The sequence below is a fragment of the Clytia hemisphaerica genome, unplaced genomic scaffold (assembly GCF_902728285.1).
Source record: "Clytia hemisphaerica strain Z4C2 unplaced genomic scaffold, Clytia hemisphaerica genome assembly, whole genome shotgun sequence".
NCBI classification, from domain to species: Eukaryota; Metazoa; Cnidaria; class Hydrozoa; order Leptothecata; family Clytiidae; genus Clytia; species Clytia hemisphaerica.
In genome coordinates, this window is record NW_027104233.1 from 910,293 (window position 1) to 923,321 (window position 13,029).

The following is a 13,029-nucleotide window of genomic DNA, read 5'->3' on the forward strand; positions in this document are numbered from 1 at the left end:
TTTTTTGTGTAAATTGCCACCGTAACGAACTTGCGAGCGTCGCTTCACGAATATACTGGAAAGAGAATTTTAATTCAAAAACGGCAGGGAAATATTTATTTGATTAAATTTAGCTGGCTCAAGTACATAATTTGAAATGAATGAAAAAAAAACATGTTTAGGCGAATGATAAAAAATGTTTTGTTTCCGGAATGCGGGTGAAGGAAAAAAGTTATCATGCGGCCGGCCAGAAAATAATTTTTTTTGTTATTTTTGATAATTTATGGCTCATTGAAATAGAGTTTAAGAATAACTTTTATGTATAAACACAGCATAAATTATGCCCTAAATTACAACAAGTACGGACTACTAACGAACGAAAGTTTGCGGCCGGTTTCCGGAAACAAGAAATTTTTTTGTTTCGCCTTACGTGTTTCTTTTTTGTTTAGTTTACGTTAATTTTTTCCTTTTCTTTTTTAATAATAGGCAGATGAATAATTAACAAACTTTTTGTTTCCCGTAAAATATGTAACAAAAGACTATTTACATTTGTGTGAAAGTTATCGGTTATCACTAAAAAACAAAAGAATAAAACAAACATACACGTCTTTAAAAAGCAAGGTTATAAGCAATACCACGGAGAAAGTTCAACTTATCGTTGTTGTTGTAATTCTCAACAAGAGTTTGTAACCGTTCATTTATACGTCTGTATGCCAAGCTTTGGCGAGATGGATTTGCGCCAATCAACACTTGAGCTCGTGTGTGGTCGTGAAGGGCTGAATCTTGCTTGAGTGCTTGAATAAATTTCCAAATATCAGCATGACATATTGAATCGTTGAATCGATTATGCCAACCCTCCAGATCGTTATTCGTTCGCGGAAGGTTGTTTTCCACACGGCCATGAACGTTCCACATAGCATGGGCGAACCTAGGTCGAAGTCGTCTCCCACGGCGTTGTTCTCCTATATAATTCGTTTCAAAGTAATCCAGGATAACCTGCTCATCGTTTCCACAATGGTTGTAAAGCTCAGTGAAGGCAGCAATGACGTCGTTGGTTGGCACAAATGCAAGAGCAGAAATCATTTTAATGTTCATCCGAAAGTTATTGTCGTTGGTATATCTCCCCAGTAGACCCTCAGTTGAAACAAGTTTAAAAATATTCTGACAAAGATGGAAAAAACAACCTTTTCTTGGGACGTTCGGTAAGACTCTTTGTAGTGCATTCGACGAACCGGTCTCGAAATCGGTCATGAAATTTTCTGGTTCCAGGTTTTTTGTCAGAGCGCGAATTTGGTTCAGCATCTCCGTTTACGTGTTTGCCTCCTTATTTCTCAACAGCGCATATGCACCCAAAACATTGTGTCCTCTTTGCAGTCCGTGAACAGTGTAAAGCTGCATAAATTGATCAGGAACCGTTCTGAATGTCCCGTCCATAAACCAGTGAGCAGAATTCTGTAAAAAATCCAGGCTTGATGCAGTTCCGAAAATCAAAATTTAGAGATTTAGCGTGTGGGTTATATGATATTCCGATGGCGTATCCTTTAGATTTTTAGCGTGGGCGGCCGCCAAATACACCATCGTAATATAAGATGATGGCCATAACGCCTACGGTGAAGGTGAAATAATCGAGCGCGTAAAAAAATGGTTAAAGCCAAAATACTCTAGATGAAAAATGGAAGTAATCGAAGCCAAGTAATCGAATTAAACGAAGAGTAATTGAAGTAATGGAGCCCTAACGATCGAAGCTAATCAAAGGATAATCGAAGATTATTGAAGGTAATCAAAGCTTACCCATGGGGGGGGGGGTCAAGCAGTTAGTACAAGACAGTATGCCAGTTGGTACTGTGGTGGTGTGCCCTGTGAATTTTATGAAATCACTTGGTACTCAGGTGTACTAACTGCAAAAAAGGGTGGTCCCTTGCTAAACATTTGCCAAATTTTGGTACTATGTGAAAAATAAAATTTTGTGAGGAAATTTTCAATAAAACATCGTATTATACAAAAATATTTCTAGGAAATTGAATTTTTTATTTAAATTTTCGAATTTTTTTTTTGAAAATCTTTATAACAATTTTGTCGGTTGTCACAGAAATGTGATTATCCAAAATATTTCTTAAAATGTTGTAATCTCCTATTGAAAGATGAAAAATTAAAACATTGAAGGTATTAGATATTTTTTATCCGAGATTTTATTGTTTTTATAAGGGTAAAAAAGCCATTTTCAAGGGTTGTGTATGTAAATTTGACCCCATAGTCAGTTAGTACTAACTGTAATATGTGTGCAAGGGTGGTGGTGTTACTAAACTTTTGCGAAAAAGCAGTTAGTAGGCAACTGTCTTGTACTAACTGCTTGTCCCCCCTGGCTTACCGAATCTAATCGAACTAATCGAATTTTCCAATCTTTTTTTAATCTCAATTAGTTCGATTAGTCTTCGATTAGTTCGATTAATTAAAGACTAATTGCTTCGATTAAATTCGATGACTTCGATAATCGAACTCTTCGATTACCTACGTCTGGTATTAAGAAAGAAAACTTTCCAATTAAGAAAGTGAAAGTTAATTTTGTTAATTTTGTAAGATATATATACACAAAAAAAATCGCATGTTCCCAATGACATAATTCCAATGATACATACTTACTCTACCGATCCTGAGAGTTTCAAGCTGGAATTCCCGTTGAGAGCTGAGATATGTCATCATCTGATTTCTGCAATTTAGACACGATTCAAAAGCGTCTAAACTAAACTGTCCTGATAAAAACCTTACATGGATGCAAAAGTTCTGAGATGTATCTGGGGTTTTAACAATCGGAACAAAAATTTTTTGGCGGTGTATCTTATTTTGGATATATGGCCGAGGTATCCTAACTTGCAATATAAATCCTTGACTGATAAAGTCAACTTTGATTGACCCACACTGAATCTGGTAGCCATGGTTAGAACTTGCGGCTCTTTTAAGTTGTCAAGGGAAAGTTTTCTTTCTTAATTAGAAGAGGTCGCAAAAAATTTAAACACTTTCCTCATTAGGCAAAAACACACCCCTGACTGTTTGCCTCAAATTTCAGCCAAAATTATTTCTTATAACATACCCGCAAACGCTTTACTTTGAGTGAAACCAGGTTGCTGAATGATTGGGAATTGAAGTAGGCTGCACATCCCCATATCTGCTATCTTTTGAAGCTAATTTCAATTTGGGGATACATGCAGCCTAAATTTTCAGTCAACATGTTATGTCGGAGCTTTAGTTACCATTTTAACCCTTTTTATTCCCGGGGAAATCGGGAAATCGGGGAAATACGGTGGGAACGAATGTAACGAATAAAGAGTATGTTGTCTATATTGTAGCCGAAGTAGGAATAAGCAAGGACCTTGAATAAAATTATTTTATTCAAGTTCCTTGGAATAAAGTACTTGAATTTTTGAATTTTCCATGGTCGGAAGGAATAATCTCACGGTACAAAATAAATGAGAGAGATAGGCCGGGGGGCACTGAGGCAAAACAGGGCACCGGTATGTGCGCGCCGGTAAGGGTACCTTTTCCAGGCCTCAAAAATCTCTGTGAGGGGTACAAAAAACCAATCCGCTCTCTGAAAGTGTCAAAAACGAAAGGGTCACGATTTCCGAAAATTTAGGGATAAAATCTGATAAAACTCGGAAAAAAATTTCAACGTACTGTCCAATCCTACAAAATTTGTGGAAGCATAGAAATGCATGGACCTCTCTTATGATATTGCTCTCTGTGACGTAATCTTTTTACTATATATAGCAACAACGATTACGCACCTTATTAGGTCAAATTATAAATGTTATAGAGGACAAAATATGAAGTAATCAGGCCTAGGCATATCATGAATAGAATGCCTTTGGATGTTACAGTGTTATGTGATCGAAAATTATTGATATTATTGACGTTGCTTTATCTCTAGCTAAAAGATCGCAACTACCAGCGTAAAATATTCTCCATCGAAAACTTTTTGCCAAATGAACTACATGTCAATGGACAAAAAAAAGAGCACATACTGTTTATCTGCATTGTCTCGGACAATGAAAATTGCGGTGTCATTTTAACGAAGTTCCGGCTAGTTTGTAAGATTCCGATGGCGTATCGGTAGACTGTAATTCATTTTACTGTATTCAGTAACCGGGATAAAAGCCGGATAGGAAAGAAACCGGAATAATATGATAGATCGCGGGAGTAGTTTGGATATGCGAACATAATGGCTGTAATGTGCGCGAAGCGAGCAGCGAGCATTGTCGACTATTTAATAGTCTACGTATTGGCGACCGCCCACGCTAAAAGTCTAAAAAAGCGGGCCAATAAACCATTGGAGAGGAAACATAGTCGTCCTTTGATGTGCCGAGACAGCCGAATTCGGCTCGCTGATTGGTTAGCACACGATTCGTGTGCTGGAATACAGACTTTCCACTGTGTTTCCGTCCCACTCATCATTCTTTGGACGGCACGCTTCATGTTTTTTTTTTCATTTAAGCTTCCAAGGTAATAAAAAAGGTGATTAAACGTTATTATGAAATTTTATGCACTTTGTCGTATCGTATCTTGTCGCCCCGTAAACTGGGATTTAATACCCTGAGAATCAGAGGTCGAGTTTACAAAGAAAATATCAACCTCTGAGGACCAACTGTAGAAATTATATCGTGCATGTGTCAATCTAATAGCTTTAGAAAGAATCAAAGATGAAGAGCAAATTCTACCATATTAATGTCTAGTAGACTGTAAGTATCAGTATACATGTTTACTAATGAAGAAATTCCTAGAAACCTCCAAGTGTAATTGAAATGAGTTTCGTTAAAAGGAAATCTTTCACATGATTCTTAAGTGTATAATGGCAATTACTAAACTGTCAATTATAGTTATGTTACGTCAATGGAATCGAAATAATAGAAAAACCTTCATGTTTTGATTCTCTATAACTGATTCTTTTATGAAAGCATTTTAGATTTATTTTTGTTATGTTTGCAGCGACGGGAATTATCAATTGTTCATCCGTTTCGTAAAATTGGTCCGCTCCGAAAAGCAACCAAAAGATAGGTGGTCTCTATGTCAAAATGTCTCAAAATATTTTACTACCTGGGTAGTAAAATACCTCTTCCAAGAATTTGGGTGGTGGTTCGCAAAAATCCTTAAAAATTCTTTTACTACTCATATATGTCTGAGATTTTACTACCGACCCCCCCCCCCTGAGGGGAAGTGTCTGTTTCGCATCTATTGTTTTATTTTCAAAACAAATTCAAAACGCATGCGTAGATTTTCATTATAAAGACTATATTAATAGTTATTCTCTGCAAAATAATAAGAGTAATGAATAGGGGTGATACAGTAACTTTCAGTCGGGTTGTGTATGGTGTAATTTGTCGTTCATTTTGAAATTTGTCGTTCATTTTTGTTGTTGCGAAGTAGACACTTCCCCCCGGAAATCATAACTTATTGCACCCGCTAAGTTGCCAGCTGGAATATGGGAACAGATAGTTATATATAAGGATATGAGCGGTCCTTTTCAGGCAAAACGACCACTTCCTGGAAAGGAGAAACAGATATTTTGGGGAAATGGCTCGTTGGCTGCATCTGTATGTTCCGTTTAATTGGAATCCTATGTAGAGATTTAGGCTCGGAATTGTCGAGAAAACTTCGAGTTAGGAATTTTCGAGTCAGCAATCTAAATTATGACGTCATGAAAGTACAATTTATGAACGTCACTCAAATCTCTACAGTTTCTAACTTGACTTTTTATTTTCTTAAAAAGATTTTCCAGTTCAGTTAAGTTAACCTGAATTTTTTTCATGAAAATAATTTTCGAGTTAGTTAACTCGGATTTTGTTGACAAAAAAGTTTTTCAGCTAACTAACTCAGATTTTGAGTTGGTTGACTCGATAACTTTCTTGTGAAAAAATAACGGGTATTATGATAGAATAATTTGCTTATAGACTTGCACCATTAGCCAAATTCCGTATCCGCGCCCACTCCGCTCACTGCGCTAAAAATCCCGTGTTTGTAGGGACATATTTTAAAGATGGCGCACATTTCACTTTCGTTTTCAGTGACTGTAGGCAGCAGAAGGATGAAGCCTCCAAATCTGACAGCGTTTACTAAGAAAGATGCTGCTGCATGGCTTGCCAATTTGGGACAAGGATGTTCAGGGACAAAGGATGAACTAATTTCACGTATAAAGACTTTTTCAAAGTATCCAAAACTTATTCAAAAGCTGAAATTGAGAACAAAACACCAGTCTAGTTTTCCCTGCAGTCTGAGGTCAGATGATGTCCCCCAACCATCTGTAAACTGGTCATCAGATGATAAACTTTATCCCAACGTTTCACAAGATATTTTTAATGCATATTGTGCTCACAAAAAGGAAGGAAGTATGGGTCAGCAAGAAAAGGCTTTTCGAATGTTACAAAGTCGAAAAATATTGTCAGTGAAAACTTTCTCCACATCCACTGATATAAGATATGTCAAGGCTATGATTTCAAAATCCTATGGACATACAGAAAGACCTGCTGTTATTTTTTTTCAAGGAGACCTTCCTGTAAAAGCCCATTGTAGCTGTCCCATTGGCTGTAGTGGGTTATGTTGCCATGTGTTAGCAGTACTTTTGTATTTGAAACATTTTGCTCAGACTGGTGAAAAACTACTTCAATTGACATGCACACAGCAGCTCCAAAAATGGCACAGAAAATCGAAAAAAGGAGGGTCAGTCCTTATGGTAAGACTAGCTGATCTAAAACTCAAATCTGCAAAAAGAAAGAAGCAAATCAGTGCAGCTGACCCAGATAATCCTTATTTTAAACGAAACATTAATGCTATCATAAAAGGTATGAATAAACAACTGGATAAAATGAAGCCAGTAACAGAGCATGTCTATTCTGTTTTATGGAAATCAAACCTTGGAAGGAATTCATCTGTTGGACAACATTTATCTTTTAAATACAGAGTCAATGGATTAGCTGACCACCAGTATTGCAATGAGAAATTATTGGAAAAAGAAACATTGGAAATTGAGAAGAAATCTACAGAAATCAAAGACAAAATTAATGAACTTTTGTATTGGAGAAGGTTTGTAAATACTATTCAGCATATTCGAAATGATTACAATCTTGAGAATGATATTTTACAACAAGAAAAAATGGATATTTCTATTTCAAATTTCACATCAGTTTATCCTCCTAATAAAGAATTTAATAAAATCAAAGAAATAATATATTCAGAAAAAGAGGATGAAATAAATCTTGATATTGCTTTCATGGAAGCACCAAACCCTCAAGCTAGTAACTATCATGAAATTGAAAGAAAATTTTTCTAAGAAAATTCAAAATAACAGGTTCACGTCTACCAGCTCTCCTGGGCTTTTATGGTCATAAGAAATTTGATAATTATTGGGATATTGTTATCAATGGCACTAATGAGAAGGATATGTCAAACATTCCAAACATTAAAAGGGGGCATGATTTTGAAACCGAAGCTGTTCATATTTTGAAAATTTGTCGAAAGCTACAACATCTAAATGCGGTTTTTATTCGCACCCTTCAAAACCACGATTTGGATCAAGCCCTGACGCTCTTGGTACGGTTTTAATTGAAATTTGTCGAAAGCTAAACAACAATCTAAATTTGGTATCTATTAAGTGGAACAACATTCTAAAAATTATTCTTGCGCCCTTCACAAATCCTTATCATCGAACGTCATCACTGGATTCATCAAGCAAACCTGATCAAGCTGCCTTGACGCACTCACAGTGGTCCTTAAACGAATTGAAAGTTAAATTAAAACTAGAAACTAGTGAATAGACTTTAGAGCAAAGGATTGTGATGGACCATTACAAAATCTAAACAAAAGTAGAAACTACTATATACAATGCCAATTACAAATGGCTTGCACAGATTCGCACACGTGTATTTTGGTCTCGTACCACCCAGAAACAAAAACTGCAAATTTTTTTGCAATACAACGAAATGACGCTCTGATTGCTGTTATGATTGATGTTTGTGAAACTATTCTTGCCAATGAACCGTATGTCTTAGACACCTGGTATACTGATGATCAAATGAAAAAACTAGCTAATTCCTTGACGAGTCGTAAAAAGTTGGGGTTTGATGACCTGAAACCATTACGTATGCATATCAGTGCTCTTGTTAAAAAAATTAAAACAATCAAATTTGTAGACAATATTGACTTTCAGATGGAAAATTTATAAAATATCTAAGAAAAATTTATTTTAACTTAGCTCTTTCATTAAGTAGCAAAATAGCAGACCTGTTTAAATTTTCAAAAATCTCTTCTCGATCTTCATACTTTGAGTTCTTATTTGTTCAATTTCACGTGGCTTTTTGTTTGTTTTCACTTTCAAAGACAAAAAGACTTAGATTTTTCAGCCCCTATAACAGTCTCGAAATACGCTTTATATTTAGTTTATATTTTGTTAACCAGTTCAATTTTTTTTCCTATTTAGAGTTATTTAGGTATTTTGTAAAGTTACATATAAAACCACAGTTGTGTTTGGAAAATCAAAAAAACTTGTCTCTTATTCTTTTGGACCAATAGGAGGGCATGAAAGATTTACAGTATGGCACAACATTTGCCAAACACAAGTCAGAATGTCAACACGATTCATTGGCCAAATATCATTAAGAATTTTCCATTTTCGAACACGTCCAATGAAACGTTCCACATGAATTCTTGTCGACGCAATATCGAAGTTCCTCTGATTTTCAGTGTTAGAAAATTGATCATCTTCCTTTTGCTTGGGCCTATTTAAAGTAACCCCTTTCTCGGCGCAAAGGTCTTGAATTGAGAAACCACGATCAGTCAGTCATAATTTCATGCTCAGTTTCGACAAATTTTAAAATATCTGTAATAGCTGTTATTTCACTATCTGAAATTGACCCTGGGTAGACATGCGAAAAGACAATACCCATTCCATGGGGGGCGATTCCAATTAGTGCCTTACCAGTGGAGTGATTTTTGTAATGTGAAAACATTAACGAATTTACATCATAGTTGGTGGCAATCTGAAATTTGAATTCAGTTGCATCAACAATTAAATCAGTATTACCGTGACCGGTATGAATAAATGACTTTGGCATTTTCTGAATCAAAAAACCGTGCTCAGGTTTCAATTCAATCCTGTTAAAAACTGTTGCAAGAAAGATGATCCAATTGTTTCCAATTCTTTGCATAGTTGTAGCAGAGGTTCCAATAACAAAGGACATGAAATCAAAATTCAATGAGTGACGACAGATTGTCATTGTTGCTAAGTATTGAGTTTCCCATCCAAATATTTTGGGGTGTCTCAGTTTGTCAAATAATGACAAGTAAGGTCTGACACACTCCATTAGCATATTAAATTCATCTACTTCAAGTCCACAAAGTAGTTTGAATGTTTTGGGTTTTTCAGCTAAATTCTTGTACGTAAATGAGTTCTTTTCGAGGTAGCTAATAATACCCTGCTGTTTTAAAATCTGAAACTCTAGCTCCTTGATTTTTGATTTCTGTTTTTCCAATTCCTTCTTCTGCTGCTCAACCAAATCTGAAAGTTCATTTATATCTCGTTCTGGATGAGGTTGCGACGATAGAACTGTTGATGATGATGATGATGCTTGAATTATTGTGGGTGATGTAAGAGCTGGTGAAGACTTTGGAACCAAATTTTGTGTTGTTTTTCGTTTCTTCACAGGAGAGTGTTTATACAATTTTCTTCGAGGACGTTTATTCGGAGTGATGTTTGAATTTAAAATGGATAGGGCTGCCTGATACTTCTTTTTGAATAAGTTCAACTTTGATTGTAATTTCAACTTTTCAGATTCATCTTTACTTGACTCGTATCGAGATTTGTAGTTCCTCAATTTGTCTTTGAGTTTTGTAAATTGTGTCACAGGAACGATGATTTCAGGAACAGAATCAGCATTCTTTCTTATACCATTCATCCAATGTTCACCACATATATGGCCATGTTCAAAATTCATCCCAGTGGTTCGAAACAATCTTTGATATAAGATTTGTGTCTTCTTTGAAGATGGTAGTCTGTAAAATTTAAGTGGTTTTCCATTAATCTTTGTTTTTGTTCTGTGGTTATTGAAGCAAAGTGCTGAGCTACAGCACCACTTCACCATTTTTTAGCCTTTTCGCCTTTGAAAACGTAAACAAATATGGCTACCTTTCAAAAACGCCCCTACAGCGCAGTTTTTGAAAACAGCGAGCGGAATCAGAGCGGATACGGAATAAGGCTAATATCACAAAATGTTCTACGAAACTCTAGTGTTGGTAATTCTAAGCTTCATAGTCTACCCTCATGAGAGAGATTTTTGTAAAGTTTGACAAGCCTTGTCGCAAGTCTCTGCACTCCTTCCAGTAGGTAAACGTGTTTCCTGAGCTTCGGTGACCAAACTGATTTACTCTGTACCAGAGTGTACCTCACGTTTATCGTTTTTGCAGTACACTCTGTGCGCATTGTCTATTTTGCCGATAATTCCCCGTTTAAAAGTGCATTCGTGAGGCGCTCGGATGCGCTGTGCACATATTTTGTTCTAAAAATCTCTAACAACTGTGCATGTGTGGGGCGGGAGGAGTATCCTCCTACACAGTTTGTTTGAAAAAACTCAAATAAGTAAAGACGATGACAACAGACCCTCTACGGCAATGAATTTTGAAATTTCCGTAGATGTCGGGTCTGTATACAGACAAAAAACTAATTGTACATACTCAAGATGCGGTCGGACGAACAAAGTAAGGAAAATCTGTGGGCTGAGGTTTTGGAAGCCACTGTTAATAGTTCCAAGCATCGAATTAGCCTTATTGACTTCCTCAAAACTCAATTATGCATCAATAACAATATCAAGAATCTTTTTCTATGAAAACGTGTTCCAGTCGATTCCCATTCAAAGTATATGGATGCGCACGTATTATGTTTGTAAACCTTCCGATTGTAAGTACATGGCACTTGTCTGGATAGAACTGAAGCTGAACTGAACTCTTATATATCGGAGTTACATATGCTAATTTCCATACCGTGAAAATCACAGCTCACAATCATACTGTACGCTGTGAAGGTGAATCGCAATTCTATTCATCGCGCATCAACGAGAACGATAAGTAACCATGACGACAAACCAAGATCTTGGTTTAAGTTCAAAGTTGACATTGTAATTCCTGTGCTTGAAAAAATAACTAAAATAAATCTAAAATGCTTCACAAATCACAAAAGAGTCAGTGATAGAGAATCAAAACATAAAGGTCTTTCTATTATTTCGATTCTAGTGACGTAACATTAATATAATTGATAGTTTAGTAATCAGAAAAATTCTGGACGTCTTGAGGCCGAAAAAATGTCCCAAGGTGCTTGGAGTTTTAATATTTAAAAAGTAGATGTCCTAACTTAAAATTTAAGCTATTACTTTTTAAGTCCGACCCAATTAGTTCCCTACTTATGAATATTTGAGGTCAAATTCACTTTTCGGAAAGTGCAAAAAACACATAAAAAAGGGATAAATGAAATTAATTCGAAAATCACTCATAAATTGACATATAACGAGTTTTATTACATTAATAATCATCAAAAATACTTTTGAAAGTATTTTTCATTAAAACATGAATAGTTTTTATAAAAAGTTGGCAGTTTCTTAAAATTTTCTCAAAAACTTCATATCGAAAACGTCTAAAATACCTGATTTAATACCCCTTTTTATGCGTTTTTTACACTTTCCAAAAAGTGAATTTTGACTTCAAAAGCTCACAAGTAATGACACAACTAATGGGTTTTATTTAAAAAGTATTAGTTTAAATTTTAAGTTAGGACATATCTACTTTCTAAATATTAAAACTCCAAGGAATTTGGGACATTTTTCGGACTCAAGACGTCGAGAAACGTCCGAACTTTTTCGTGGGTCACCCGGTAGGAAAATACACGAAGGGTTAAGCATGTGAAGGTCCCGGGGGGAGGTACTGGATTTGCGAGGTGACGGGTACACTTTTTTTTTATAACAGAACCAGTTAATATTTAGGCTGAGGCTCGGCTGTTCTTATTTTTTTGGTACTTTTAGCCTCAAATTGTTCTTATCTTGTTCTTATTTTTGAGGCAAATTTGGGTTATTTTCGGCTTTATCCCTATTTTTACCAATCTGACCCTTAATTTGCTTAAAATTCAGCCTTCTCAGGCTAAGGGTTGTTCCCAAATTGTTCTCATTTTTTAGCACTTTTGAGCCTCATTGTTCTTATAAGATTGTTCTAACTGGTTCTAATAAAAAAGAGAGTGTCCGTAAAAATGCCCGTATCGCAAATTGAAAATCGACCCTTAGAGAAAGAAAGTCTTACGTTAAATCCCAAATATTGCAAATAATTAAGACAATTTCTGCTTATTTGAGAGAATATCTCGAGGCTTTTCTCTCAAAAAGAGGATTATGTTTTAAACTTTAATATTGTTTGTTCTTAATCAGTTGTGTTCGAAAGGTATTTCCATCCTTCAGGAAAGTGTACATTTTTTTACAAGGAACCCCGGTCTAGTCCGACAGTAAAAATGCCCGACGTTGGGTTTTGACAAATGCGTCAGTATTCCGACAGCAATTTTGTCCGACATCAAGTAAAAAAAAACATATAAATCGCCAAAGATGAGGCACATTTTTTATAAGCAACCACGTGCTTATAAAAATCCAAAGTTCCTACTTTGAGGTTGGGCCCCTAAACCCGACTTTTCTTAAATTTTGAGAAGCTTATTAGGATTGGGCTTTCAAAAGTCAAGAAATTGGATTTAGCTGTTTTTACGACCCTTCTTTTTTTGGCGGGGAGGAGGGGGGGCTTGAATTAAAGTTTGCGATGTACAATCCTTATAGCATAATTCTGAACATGCAAAAAGGGACCCTTAAAGGCAGTGCATTCTTTTTGCTATAAATTATCTTTACGCAATTTTGATTGGTCCTTTATTTCTAATTATGTCAAAATGCCGCCAAAATGAACTGTTATTAATGTTATCTCAGTGAAAAACCCTTATTCAACATTCGACACTCTAATATCTTTCGTTTTCGGATAAAATAAAAGTGACGTCGG

At 35.7% G+C, this 13,029-nt stretch overlaps 2 protein-coding genes across 2 annotated transcripts; both read right to left on the minus strand.

Annotated features, from left to right (window-relative positions):
- Nucleotides 1-588: 588 nt before the first annotated feature.
- Nucleotides 589-1,062, minus strand: LOC136815994 (uncharacterized). Its single transcript, XM_067072417.1, has one exon. It carries the CDS (start codon nt 1,060-1,062, stop codon nt 589-591), a length of 474 nt encoding a protein of 157 aa, XP_066928518.1.
- A 7,733-nt stretch (nt 1,063-8,795) lies between these two features.
- On the minus strand, nt 8,796-10,103 carry LOC136815995 (uncharacterized). The gene has a single exon (XM_067072418.1). It carries the CDS (start codon nt 10,101-10,103, stop codon nt 8,796-8,798), a length of 1,308 nt encoding a protein of 435 aa, XP_066928519.1.
- Between the last annotated feature and the right edge of the window lie 2,926 nt (nt 10,104-13,029).

What these genes read in the sequence shown, in the direction of transcription:
- LOC136815994 (XM_067072417.1), bottom strand. Translation starts at nt 1,062, where the DNA reads ATGATTTCTGCTCTTGCATTTGTGCCAACCAACGACGTCATTGCTGCC.
- LOC136815995 (XM_067072418.1), bottom strand. Translation starts at nt 10,103, where the DNA reads ATGGTGAAGTGGTGCTGTAGCTCAGCACTTTGCTTCAATAACCACAGA.